This window comes from Perognathus longimembris, chromosome 7 (assembly GCF_023159225.1).
Source record: "Perognathus longimembris pacificus isolate PPM17 chromosome 7, ASM2315922v1, whole genome shotgun sequence".
NCBI classification, from domain to species: domain Eukaryota; kingdom Metazoa; phylum Chordata; class Mammalia; order Rodentia; family Heteromyidae; genus Perognathus; species Perognathus longimembris.
Genome location: NC_063167.1, coordinates 795,434 through 807,499, shown reverse-complemented (window position 1 = coordinate 807,499; position 12,066 = coordinate 795,434). Strand labels below are relative to the sequence as shown.

General features: G+C 69.5%; 3 protein-coding genes across 4 annotated transcripts in view; 2 read left to right on the top strand and 1 right to left on the bottom strand.

The window, feature by feature from the left end:
* Cfap74 (cilia and flagella associated protein 74) overlaps positions 1-4,004 on the top strand; it is a 70,557-nt gene extending 66,553 nt beyond the window's left edge. The window contains exons 31-38 of the mRNA XM_048349997.1: positions 389-508; positions 755-910; positions 1,461-1,590; positions 1,941-2,095; positions 2,879-3,011; positions 3,185-3,315; positions 3,510-3,644; positions 3,803-4,004. Coding sequence (XP_048205954.1) covers positions 389-508; positions 755-910; positions 1,461-1,590; positions 1,941-2,095; positions 2,879-3,011; positions 3,185-3,315; positions 3,510-3,644; positions 3,803-3,904 — 1,062 coding nt within the window. The 3' untranslated portion in view covers positions 3,905-4,004. The remainder of the gene's footprint in view (positions 1-388; positions 509-754; positions 911-1,460; positions 1,591-1,940; positions 2,096-2,878; positions 3,012-3,184; positions 3,316-3,509; positions 3,645-3,802) is intronic.
* Positions 4,005-7,085: 3,081 nt separating this feature from the next.
* Tmem52 (transmembrane protein 52) lies at positions 7,086-9,038 on the top strand. Of its 2 annotated transcripts, XM_048350090.1 has the most exons (5): positions 7,086-7,171; positions 7,258-7,304; positions 7,407-7,448; positions 8,144-8,322; positions 8,442-9,038. In XM_048350090.1, the coding sequence occupies exons 1-5, from the start codon at positions 7,106-7,108 to the stop codon at positions 8,699-8,701; spliced, it is 594 nt and encodes a 197-aa protein (XP_048206047.1). In that variant the 5' UTR covers positions 7,086-7,105; the 3' UTR covers positions 8,702-9,038. The 2 variants fall into 2 exon arrangements, with proteins under 2 accessions (XP_048206047.1, XP_048206048.1); XM_048350091.1 differs by lacking the exon at positions 7,407-7,448.
* Positions 9,039-9,179: 141 nt separating this feature from the next.
* On the bottom strand, positions 9,180-11,854 carry Calml6 (calmodulin like 6). The gene is given in 7 exon segments (XM_048349996.1): positions 9,180-9,406; positions 9,482-9,542; positions 9,545-9,596; positions 9,650-9,704; positions 9,707-9,736; positions 9,739-9,800; positions 11,784-11,854. Coding segments are annotated over 7 exon segments (558 nt in total).
* Between the last annotated feature and the right edge of the window lie 212 nt (positions 11,855-12,066).

Here is a 12,066-nt window from a genome sequence, read left to right as displayed (position 1 = left end):
GAATGGAGGCTCACACTGGAGCCGGGCGAGGGTTACAGGAATGGAGGCTGACACTAGCTGGGCGAGGGCTACAGGAATGGAGGCTGACACTGGAGCTGGGCGAGGGTTACAGGAATGGAGGCTGACACTGGAGCTGGGCGAGGTTTACAGGAATGGAGGCTGACACTGGAGCTGGGCGAGGGTTACAGGAATGGAGGCTGACACTGGAGCTGGGCGAGGGTTACAGGAATGGAGGCTCACACTGGAGCCGGGCGAGGGTTACAGGAATGGAGGCTGACACTGGAGCTGGGCGAGGGGTGACAAAGTTAGAGGGAGCACCGTCACCTCGGTTAAGGTTTGGATCAGAACCCTCCAGAGTCCTGGCTCCCTCCTTGACTCTGAGCCTCAGATGGAGTTCTCAGTGCTGAACCCCAACGGCCCCTTTGTGCTTCTGAACCCCTCCAGCAAGCTGCGCTCAGGAAATACCCACGTCCTGGCGCTGTCCTTCTCACCCCACGAGAGTATTATGGTGAGTGCCCGCCCCCAGCGGTGCTGCGGCCTCAGGGCCCCCCCTCCCTGCCCTCCCCCCCACTCCCCCTCCCTCCCTCCCCACCGTGGCAGGGCACAGGTCCCTCCCTCCCCCCCCCACTCACCGCACTGCCGGTGTCTGCGCACGACGCCCGTCCCCCGGCCCTGCCCTCCGGGCGGAGGCTGCGGGCTGCTGTGCGTGCGCGAGGCCCAGAGCTCCCCGCGCCCCACGGCACCTGCTCCTCAGGCTCAGGAGACGCTGAACATCATCACCAAGAGGGGCACCCTCACCCTCACCTTCCTGGGCACGGGCGTGGCGTCCATGATCACCTGCTCCATTGAAGGCGACGTCCTCAACATGGGCTACGTCATGGCCAGAGAGTCTGTTTCCTCCAGCTTCAAGGTGCCGGCGGTTCTGGGGTGCCCGGGTTCGGGTGCCCCGTGCCCCTCTGCCTCCGCCGCTCGCACTCAGCCCTGGCGCCCCCTCCTGTGCCACGCCTCGACACTTCCCCCCCGGGAAGGCGGCTTTGGTGCTCCTGGGGGGGGGAGGGTGTGCCGGCCTCCAAGGCCAGGCCTGGCTGCCCCGTGGGCTGCCCCGCCGGTGTTGGGGCCCCCCGGGGGGGCCGGGGACGCCCCGGCCTTTGGCTGAAGCAGCCTCAGCCCCCCTGCCTGCCTGCCTGGGGAGATCGTGAACACAGCGCCCCGAGGGGGCTCTCTGGGGAAGGCGGCGAGGGCGGGGAGGGGCCGGGGGGGCGGGGGTCAGCTACGGAGCCGTGATGGACAGGTGGAGGCACCAGTGTGAGATGGTCAGGACCAAGCGGGTGCCGGCAGCCCCAACACTGCTTTTAGGGCGTAGCCAGATGGGCCCCGGCCCCCAGGGGGTGGGGTGAGACCCGCCGGGGCAGGGGCCAGCTGGGAGCGCGGGCGCAGTGACACCTTGCGACTGTTGGCAGCTGCAGAACGACTCGTCCCTCCCCATCAAGTTCTGGGTGCAGCTGGAGAGCCTGTCCAGCACCCGGGCCGAGGCCCGGCAGCAGCTGCCCAAGTTCCTGAGCCCCGCAGCTCACAGGACGGAAGTGGTCGGTGAGCTAGCCAGGTTACCAGGACCACGGAGGGAGGGGGAGGGAGGGGCAGAGCCGGGCCGGGCAATGGGGCGGCAGGAGAGGCTCCTTGCCTTGTGCGCTGGGAATGTGGCTAGTGGTAGAGCGCTGGCCTCGTATACACGAAGCCCTGGGTTCGATTCCCCAGCACCACACACACAGAAAAGGCCAGAGGTGGCGCTGTGGCTCAGGTGGCAGAGGGCTAGCCGTGAGCAAAAGGAAGCCAGGGACAGTGCTCAGACCCTGAGTCCAAGCCCAGGACTGGCGAAAAGAGAGAGGGGCAGACAGACCCAAAGGGCCAGAGGGAGCGGCAGGCGGTGCTGTCGGCCACAGGCACCCAGAACCACAACGGGCAGAGCGTGTTCAGCGTCAGCCCCGTGGAGGGCCTGCTGCTGCCCGGGAAGGCGCAGGACTTCACCGTGACCTTCAGCCCAGACCACGAGAGCCTCTACTACTCGGACCGGCTGCAGGTGGTGCTCTTCGAGAAGGTGGGCGCCGCCCCCCGAGGAGGGCGGGGGGGGCGGTCCTGTCTCGTCCCGGGCAGTCCGTCCTCCGGGCTTGCGGGCCGGACACGCTGGGCCAGGCCCTGTGTGTCCACGGGGCGCGGGGAGGAGAGAGCGTGGGGAGGGCGGGGCGCGGGGAGGAGAGAGCGTGGGGAGGGCGGGGCGCGGGGAGGAGGGAGCGTGGGGAGGGCGGGGCGCGGGGAGGAGAGAGCGTGGGGAGGGCGGGGCGCGGGGAGGAGGGAGCGTGGGGAGGGCGGGGCGCGGGGAGGGCGGGGCGCGGGGTGGGCGGGGCGCGGGGAGGAGGGAGCGTGGGGAGGGCGGGGCGCGGGGAGGAGAGAGCGTGGGGAGGGCGGGGCGCGGGGAGGAGAGAGCGTGGGGAGGGCGGGGCGCGGGGAGGAGGGAGCGTGGGGAGGGCGGGGCGCGGGGAGGGCGGGGCGCGGGGTGGGCGGGGCGCGGGGAGGAGGGAGCGTGGGGAGGGCGGGGCGCGGGGTGGGCGGGGCGCGGGTGGGCGGGGCGCCAGGAGGGCGGGGCACGGGGAGGAGGTACAAGGTGAGGGCGGGGCGCGGCGAGGGCAGGGCGCAGGGAGGGTGGGCGCGGCGAGGGCGGGGCGCCGGGTGGGCGGGGCGCCGGGTGGGCGGGGCGCTGGCAGGGCTGGGTGCGGGGAGGGCGGGGCGCCGGGAGGGCGGGGCGCGGGGTGGGCGGGGCTCCGGGGGTGGGACGCGGCGCAGGCGTGGCTGCTGAGGCTCTGCCTCTCCCCCCCCACCTCAGAAAGTCTCCCACAGGATTCTCCTGAAGGGGGCCGCGCGCGAGCACATGATGTTCGTGGAGGGCGGGGACGCCCTGGACGTGCCCGTGGAGTCCCTGACCGTGATGACCGCCTGGGACCCGGAGCACAGGGAAGGTGGGGACCCTGACCTGGGGGGTGGGGGGGCAACTTCCGGAAGCGGCAAGGGGGCCGCAGAGCCCCCATCAGGCGGTGTGGGGGCTACTGGGCGGGTGGGGGGCTCCCCGGGTGGGGGGCTCCCCACCCCGGGCCTGGCTGCCCAGCCGCGCCCAGCCGGCCTTCCTCTCCAGAGGCCGAGGACCTGAAGCCCATCCTGGTAACCCTGGACTACGTGCAGCTGGACATAGACGCGCCAGCCCCACCGGCCACGCGGGAGCTCCACGTGGGCTGCATCCGCACCACACAGCCAGCTGCAAAGAAGGTGATCCTGGCCCAGCCCGGCCCCTGGGCGGCCCCGCCCTTCCCTAGGCCCGCCCGCCCTGGGGCCTCCTGCAGCGGAACTGGGACGGGCGGGCCCTGCACAGAGTCGAGGAGTCAGCGGTTGGGCGACTTCATTGGCACCCACCCCCAACCCTCTCCTGTTGGAAGTGGCTGCAAAGGTCCCATGCCTCCTAGACAGGTGAGTTCACCCTGGACAGCCTCACTTGGCTACAGCACAAGGGCTTCTCCATCGAACCTTCCAGGGGCTCTGTGGAGCGTGGCCAGACCAAGACCATCAGTATCTCCTGGGTGCCTCCTGCTGACTTTGATGTGAGTGCCAGACACCGCGGCTGGGCCCCCTCCAGGGAGGGGTCGCTGTCAGGGCCGGTGGGACAAGGTGGGCGGGGCAGTGGGAAAGACAGAGCGTCCGCCCCAGAGCCCGCTGATGGAAGATGCCCTTCCTCCACCCCGCCCCTCCGCCCTTCTAGCCGGACCACCCTCTCATGGCGTGGGCCCTCCTGCAGCTCAGAGGGGACGTGAAGGAGACCTACAAGATCATCTTTGTAGCCAACGTGGTGACGGGAGCCTAGGGCACAAGGCGCCCTCACAGACACCCTGGCCCCAAACTTGCAGCCTGCGCCCCCAGCGCCCCCGGGCTGTGGGCCAGGTCCGCCCAGAGGCCTGCTCCCCAGCGCCAGCCTCTGACCCTTCCTGCTGAGCCCTCCCCGCACCCAGGCCTGCAAAGCCCTCGCAGAGTCCACACAGAAGAGAGGCCACATCACCCCCAGCCAGCTCCCAGCCGGAGCCCCTCACGCCCCAGACCCACCAGCACCCCCCACCCCCACCCACGGACCTGTCAATAAACCCTGTGATCCAGCTGACGCGGACTGCAGCGTGGCACTCACACGGGATGGAGAAGGGGACAGAGCCCGGGAAGCAGCCCCGGCACACGACACACAGGACACACACCGCGCTCACGCTCACGGCCCTCACACCAACCCGTGTAGCCTGGGTTCTGCCCGCCAAGGACTCCCTGGAGGGGGGTGTTCTGCCAGGTCCAGCCGTGTGGGGCAGGGTGGGGCAGGCATGGGGGGGGGGGGGGCTGGCGCAGGGCCACAGTGAAGACTAGCCTGGACTCGGAGAGATGCTGGGAAGAAGAGGCCGGGCTTGCAAGAGCGTCCCTGAAGGCCCCTGGCTTCTCCCACCTCACGGGGCTGGAGGCCAGGTCTGGCTTGTGACCTGCAGCTCTCACTTCCCCGAGAAGCCTGGGTTCTGCTTTCTTGTCCAGGGTTCACCCCAACACCCCTACATCAGCCCCCCCTCACCCCCCCCATCCACTGCCCTGCCCTGGTGTCTTCTGGACACTCTCGGGTGAGCCTGCTCAGCCTGGCCCTCCAGCCTGTACAGAACACCCATCTGAAGCCAGGCACCCGCAGAGAAGACGCAGCCTCCCCTGGCCACCCACACTGGGGCTGACTGGCCATGGCCCCAGACTCCTGGCTGGCTTTCAGGTGCAAGGAGAGGAACAGGCAGTTCCGCCAGGCCAGGCCTGACAGGATGTGTTCCAGGGGAGACACTGTCCCCAGGCCTGGCTGTCCCACCCAACTCCTGGCTGAGACAGTCCTCTTTCTTCAGCCAGACTCTGGCCCAAGCTTCAGGCTGGGCCATTTGTATGGTCTCCCTTCCTTCCTGCTCCCATGCCGGCCCCCCAAAGACCAAGCTCAGCCAAGGGAGTGGGGACAAGAAAGGAGGGCAAGAACCAACTTCAGTGGCTTGGCTGGGGTTGGGCAGGAAGGAAAGGTCATTGGGAGCCAAGGCACGGGCTCTGGGCATGGCAGGACAGGACCACTGTGGGTAGACCCCCGAAGAGCCTGCCCCTCTTCTGGTGGAGGGGCCAGCAGACACCCGCCTGTGAGCACAGTCAGGAGGAAAAGCCAGAGGAACCGGATGCTCTGACACCCTCACTCCAACCCATGCTGTGCTGCCCAGCTCCTTTAACCTGACCACCAGGCAGCCACCTGCAGATCCGGGCATAGTGTGGGGCAGAGGGAAGTGGGGACCGAGCAGCATGATGGGGGAAGAACCAGGGGTCCTCCTGGGAGAAGCAGCCCGCTAGTCCCAGCAGCATGAGGAGAAGGCCCTGATAGCTGAAGGAGAGCTGCCGGCCTCCAAGGCCAAGTGCCCTTGGCAAGTGGTCTGTGTCCAGTGCATCAGTGGCCCCAGCCAGGGTCAGGCTCCAACCAGAGTGGGCCAGGCCCGGTGAGTGTCCACAGCAGGAGTACACAGTGGGTGTCCTGGGAGGACTTGTTTGGATTGAGTCTTCCGGGGGAAACCCTCACCTGCCCCTCCATGGCCCCGGGGTGCCTGGTTTACTGGCTTGTCCTGCCAAGGCTCGGCCAGTGCAGCCTGGGCTGTTTCCAGAAATCCTAGGGGCACCAGGCCAGCGCCAGCCAGCTGCAGGGCAGGGCCAGGTGGGGCGGGGCGGGGCAGGGCCAGGCGGGGTGGGGCGGGGCAGGGCCAGGCGGGGCGGGGCAGGGCCAGGTGGGGCGGGGCGGGGCGGGGCAGGGCGGGGCGGGGCGGGGCAGGGCAGGGCCAGGCAGGGCCAGGTGGGGCCGGGCAGGGCCAGGTGGGGCCGGGCAGGGCCAGGTGGGGCCGGGCAGGGCCAGGTGGGGCCGGGCAGGGCGGGCAGGGCAGGGCAGGGCAGAGCTGGGCCGGGCAGGGCAGGGCAGGGCAGGGCTGAGCGGGGCTGGGCAGGGCCAGGTGGGGCCGGGCAAGGCCAGGTGGGGCCGGGCAGGGCCAGGTGGGGCAGGGCAGGGCAGGGCCGGGCAGGGCAGGGCCGGGCCGGGCAGGGCAGGGCCGGGCAGGGCAGGGCCAGGTGGGGCCGGGCGGGGCGGGGCAGGGCCAGGTGGGGCCGGGCAGGGCAGGGCAGAGCTGGGCCAGGCAGGGCAGGGCCAGGAGGGGCTGGGCAGGGCCAGGTGGGGCCCGTCATGGCAGGGCAGGGCCAGGTGGGGCAGGGCAGGGCCAGGTGGGGCCGGGCAGGGCCAGGTGGGGCAGGGCAGGGCAGGGCCAGGCAGGGCAGGGCCGGGCAGGGCAGGGCCGGGCAGGGCAGGGCAGGGCAGGGCCGGGCAGGGCAGGGCCGGGCAGGGCAGGGCCGGGCGGGGCAGGGCCAGGTGGGGCCGGGCAGGGCAGGGCAGAGCTGGGCCGGGCAGGGCAGGGCCAGGAGGGGCTGGGCAGGGCCAGGTGGGGCCCGGCATGGCAGGGCAGGGCCAGGTGGGGCCGGGCAGGGCCAGGTGGGGCAGGGCAGGGCCAGGTGGGGCCGGGCAGGGCCAGGTGGGGCAGGGCAGGGCAGGGCCAGGCAGGGCAGGGCCAGGCAGGGCAGGGCCGGGCCGGGCAGGGCCGGGCAGGGCAGGGCAGGGCAGGGCCGGACAGGGCAGGGCAGGGCCGGGCAGGGCGGTGCCTATCCCAAGGCCAGGAAGGAGCAGAGCTGGTTGCCCCGGGGAGGGTGTGGGAGCCGCGGAGGAGCCCTGGAGCGCAGGGGTCCAGGAGGGGCGGGGCACGGCGAGCCTATCCTGTGGGCGTGGCCTCTGTAGACTGGCGTCCGGGTGGGCGTTTCCTGCGCCAAGTGCGTGGCCTGAGCGGGCGTGGCCTCTCTATGGGGCGTGGCCTCCACGTGGGCCTGACCCCTCGATGGGGGCGTGGCCTCCAGCGGGCGTGGTGTTTGATGTGGGCGTGGCCTCTCCGCGGGGGCGTGGCCTCCGCCAGCGGCTGGCGCGCGGCGTCTGCGGGGGAAAATGGCGGCCGCGCCGCGCGCCTCGCCGGGCTTCCTGCTGCTGCTCCCGCTCCTGCGGCTGCCACAGGTGGGTGGGCGGCCGGCGCGTCGGGGCTCGCGGGCGCGGCTCCGCCCGGCCACGCCCCCCGCCCCGGCTCACGCGTCTCCCCACAGGTGGCCCTGGGCTCCGGGGACGAGGGCCGCTGCGACCCCTCCAGCCAGTAAGTAGGGCGGGAGAGGGAGGCCAGCCGGGCCGCGGAGAGGCTCGGCGGTGAGGCCGCCTGCCCGCGCCCCGCCCGCTCCAGGTGCCGCCCTTCCCGCAGGTGCCCGCCGCAGGCCCGGGGGAGCAGCCTGTGGCACGTGGGGTAAGTGACGCCCGGGCCGCCCCAGCCGCCGGGCCCGCGGCTGCCGGGGGCGGGGCCTCAGGCCGGCCCTCCCTCCCCGGGCCCCGGCCCCCTCCCCTCCCGGGCCGCCGCGGGCCGCCGGGCCCCAGGCCCCGCGCTAGACGGGGGTCCCTGGGATGGGGGGCCGCCCCTGCCCTCCCTCACCTGCCCCGCCCCTGCCCTCCCTCACCTGCCCCGCCCCTGTCCTCCCTCACCTGCCCCGCCCCTGCCCTCCCTCACCTGCCCCGCCCCTGCCCTCCCTCACCTGCCCCGCCCCTGCCCTCCCTCACCTGCCCCGCCCCTGCCCTCCCTCACCTGCCCCGCCCCTGCCCTCCCTCACCTGCCCCGCCCCTGCCCTCCCTCACCTGCCCCGCCTCTGCCCTCCCTCACCTGCCCCGCCCCTGCCCTCCCTCACCTGCCCCGCCCCTGCCCTCCCTCACCTGCCCCGCCTCTGCCCTCCCTCACCTGCCCCGCCCCTGCCCTCCCTCACCTGCCCCGCCCCTGCCCTCCCTCACCTGCCCCGCCTCTGCCCTCCCTCACCTGCCCCGCCCCTGCCCTCCCTCACCTGCCCCGCCTCTGCCCTCCCTCACCTGCCCCGCGGCCGGGCGGCCCCGGGCTCGGGGACCGGTGCGCAGGCCGGAAGCCGGTCCGGCATGGGGGCCTTGCTTCCCTGCCAGGCTCCTGCTGCTCGCGCTCCTGCTGCTGCTGCTGTGCGGCGTCACGGCCAGCTGTGTGCGGTTCTGCTGCCTCCGGAAGCACACGCAACCACAGACACATCTGCCGCCAGCATGGCAGCCGTGTGAGCAGACGGTCCTCCCCGCGGACAGCGACAGCCCGGCGCACAGCACCGTGACCTGTGAGTGCCCGGCGGCCCACCTGCTCCAGGAGGGGTTCCAAGCTGGCAGCGGGAGGGGGTGTGTGTGTGTTGGGGTGAATGCCAACCCCCCTCCACAAACCCACACTGGTTCCCTGCAGCTTACAGCTCTGTGCAGTACCCGCTGGGCATGCTGTTGCCCCTGTCTTTTGGGGAATTGGATCCTGACACCGTAGCCCCTCCCGCCTACAGCCTGTGTGCCCCTGAACTGCCACCGCCTTATGATGAGGCCATCAAGATGACAAGAGCCAAAGAGGAAGAACTAGCTTCTGCCCAGAAACCTGGGCCTCTCCCTGAGGCCTTGAGTCTAGAAACCACACCACGGCCCCAAGAACCAGAGCCCAGTATCCAACAGCCCTAGTTGTAGCTGTGGGCCCCTGGAAGGGGCTGGGAGAGCTCTTCGTAAGCCATCAGACCACAGATGCCTGGGCCAAGGACCCTTGCCAGTCCCACAGTCCTTTCCTGGGGAAGGCCAGCCATCCAGCACATTGCTGCAGACTTGGCCCCGTTGCTCTGCAGTTCTCTGCAATCCAACTGTCCTGTGTGGGTCATCCACCTGGAGGGCTGATACTCCCAGCCCTAGACCAGCTTAGGAGGCTCTCAGCCTGCAGTAGCCCACTCCCTCCCCCCTGCCCCCCAGGTCTGAGCCTTGGGAATTCTGGGCCTGAGATGTCCTCCGTGTTGTAGAGAGAGAATAAAGTTTTGACTAAGTAGTCTCTGCCTCTGGGAAGGGCTGTACTGTAGGTTCTCAGGTGCCCGGTGCAGACAGGCATAGTGATCTTGTGGTCCATCCGCCCTCGTGCTGGTGTTCAGAGCCCAGATCTCGGCCGTGGAAGCATTCAGGTGTGGTCGCAGAGTGACCGGGATCCTGTTCTAAGCGCCGCCCCTCCTCTCCAGGTAGGGACCGACCGTGGGGCACGCCTGACTCTGGCTGGAGCATTTACTTGATGCGGAGCTGCAGGCAGGGCGAGCGGCAGTGGGCGGGCCTGCCTCAGACAGGCGTCTCGGTTGCAGCAGCTGTCCTGCTGTGCCAGTTGGAAGGACTCTCCAGTCATGGCCACAAATCCTGGGGACGGAGGGTCAAGGTCCACTGCCTGCCCTGGCCTAGCTGTGCAACTCCCACGGCTCCTCCCTCAGTCGCCTTCGTAGTCGAGGGTTCCACCCCCACCCCCATCCTTGTCAGCCTCCTTCATCATCATCTCCTCCCCTCTACTTCTTCGTTTAGGGGCTCCACTGCATTCATGAGCGCGCACCCGCTGGATCATTCCGGTGAGCCCTCCACCTGCCATGACCACACAGCACCGTCCACCCCCTGCCCAGGCCCAAGCCCCACTTCCGGGTGTTCCAGTCAGTGTAGCCCTTGCTTGCTGGTCAAGGACCCGGAAAGCTGCCCTCGCTCGCCCTCCTGGTGCTTGGCTTTCTCATGGTAAATGTCCATCAGCGCCAGGAAGCCATCGCAGCTGAGAGCCCTTTGAACGGAGGTGTGCCAGCCCCCCCAGTGCTTAAGTGAGGGCTGTTCTGAGTTTCACCACCCCCCCCAACTTCCAGGGACTCATGTCTTCTTCTGCAGTCACCTGCACAGACCAGGGCTCTGCCGGCTGCCTGCCAGCCACCTTCCCTGGCTCACTGGCTCTGTCCATGTCCTTGGCCGTGGGGCCCAGCCCACTCTTGGTGGGGGTGATGTATTCCTTAATCTGCTCAGCTGATAGGCATTCTGCTCTCAGGAGACACGTGGGCCCTCCTGGGGGTAGCCCTTGTCCCTCTGTCCAGGGAGAGTAGGGGATCCCCCAGTCTCCCAGAGCTGTTCTTCAGGATGAATCGTTTTTAAAAAAATGGAGCTGGGCGCCACTCACACCTGTCACCCTAGCTACTCAGGAGGCTGAGATCTGAGGATCGTGGTTCAAAGCCAGCCCGGGCAGAAAAGTCGGTGAGACACTTGTCTCCAGGTGACCACCAGAAAACTGGAAGTGGCTCCAGTGGTAGAGCGCTAGCCTTGAGCTGAAGAGTTCAGGGACAGCGCCAGGTCCAGAGTTCAAGCCAAGCCCCACGACTGACAGAGAGAGAGAGAGAGAGAGAGAGGGAGAGAGGTCTCCACCATAGCAGGGCATAACAAGGTGAAATGGAGGATTTCCAGGTGAGCGAAACGCTGGAAGGGGCGCAGGGAAGGCAGAGTCCCAGCAGCGGAGCCAGGCCAGGCCCGTCCCCTGAGGCAGCAGCTCTGGTGGAGACTCCAGGGAACGGCCATGAGACCGCGGAGGCCAGGGCCAGGTGCATCGTGGGGGGCGGAGTGGGCACGGCCCAGCCCCCACCCGTCTGATGCCCTTGCGCTGGCAGGTTCCGGGGGTGCTTCACCCAGCGCTGAAAAGAGGGGGTGTTGGTGACAGAGGGCTCGCCGCAGCCCTCGCCTCGGCCCCCTCTTTGGTTGTCCTCCCAGTGGCTGGCTCGCCAAGCTCTCTTCAGGTGCCCCCCAAAGCCCTCATGACTTCCAGGTCCTGGCCCTCGCCGTTCTCTTGCCTGGAGGCCTTGCCCAGCCTCTTGGCCCAGCTCCAAAGGCTCCGTGGGGTGCTGGAGCCCTCTCGTCCTGTCTGGGCTGGTCGAGGGCAGTGCTCAGGGCCGGGATATCAGGCCGCCACGGGCAGAGCGCCCGGTGCCGTGGCCCAAATGCCCATGCTCCCTGGAGTCCAGACGCGGAAAGCCTTTTATGGTGGGAAGTCCTGTGGCCCTATTTTGAGGCAGGACCCTTTGTGTCCTTCCTTGGCCCCATCATCCTCATCCTGAAGATGAGGGCCAAAGGCCAGGGCAGGGCCGGGGGGGGGGGGTGCTTGCCGATGCCAGGCCTAACACTTTGTTTTCCCTGTGTGCCACCTCCGGTCATCCCCCCCCCCCAGAGGCCCCAGCCCTGCTGCTGTACTGCAGGCCCCTCTGGGAGGCTGTGTGGTTCACTTGTGAGGCTCCTTCCAAAGGCCCGCAGTGCAGCAAGCGGGGGGGGGGGGGGGGGGGCTGGTGCTCGCTGGTCCCGCTTCCCTCCCATTACCACAGGCCCCGCACCAACCGCATCAGGGAGCTGCCCTGCGCCGAGAGTGCACAGGGCAGGCAGGGGTCAGCACAAGGACTGCACGTGGACCCCTGGGGGCCGCATGGCTGCCAGGAGGCCCGGTTTCCTGCAGGCGGGCAGTGGCTATTCTGGGCTTCTTGGGAAATCTGATCTCTGTTCCACTCGGAACAGCAAAGCTAGCTTCCTCGGGAGCCATGTGCCCGGGCTGCTGATTGGTGAGGAGCCACAGCAGGTGCAGACCCTCTGTGCCCACCGGCAAACAGGTGCCCTCTCCTCAGACACACCGGCAGCAGCACCGCCCTCCCCCAGGGCCTCTCTGCCCCCATCCAGTCAGTGGGCATGAGGCCCTTTGGCCCCACCATCGCCCTCCAAAGCTGTGCCTGCTGACTACGGGGCTCCCGTCACCCCCTCCAGCTCGCTGCCGGGGACGTCGGTGGGCAGGCTCCTCTGCAAGGCCATCGGGGACTCTCGCGTGCACACGTGTGCACACACACATGACTGCCTGATTGGTCTGAGCGGGTGGGGCTGTCCTCTGACGGCCCAGCCCTTTGCCTGTCAGAACACCCAGAGCTGTGGGGTGCTTCCTGCTCAGGTCCAAAGCGGCTGCGGAGGCTGAAGGATTCCTGCTGGGGGGGGGGGGGGGGGAGGCGGGGCAGCCGGTGAACAGCAGA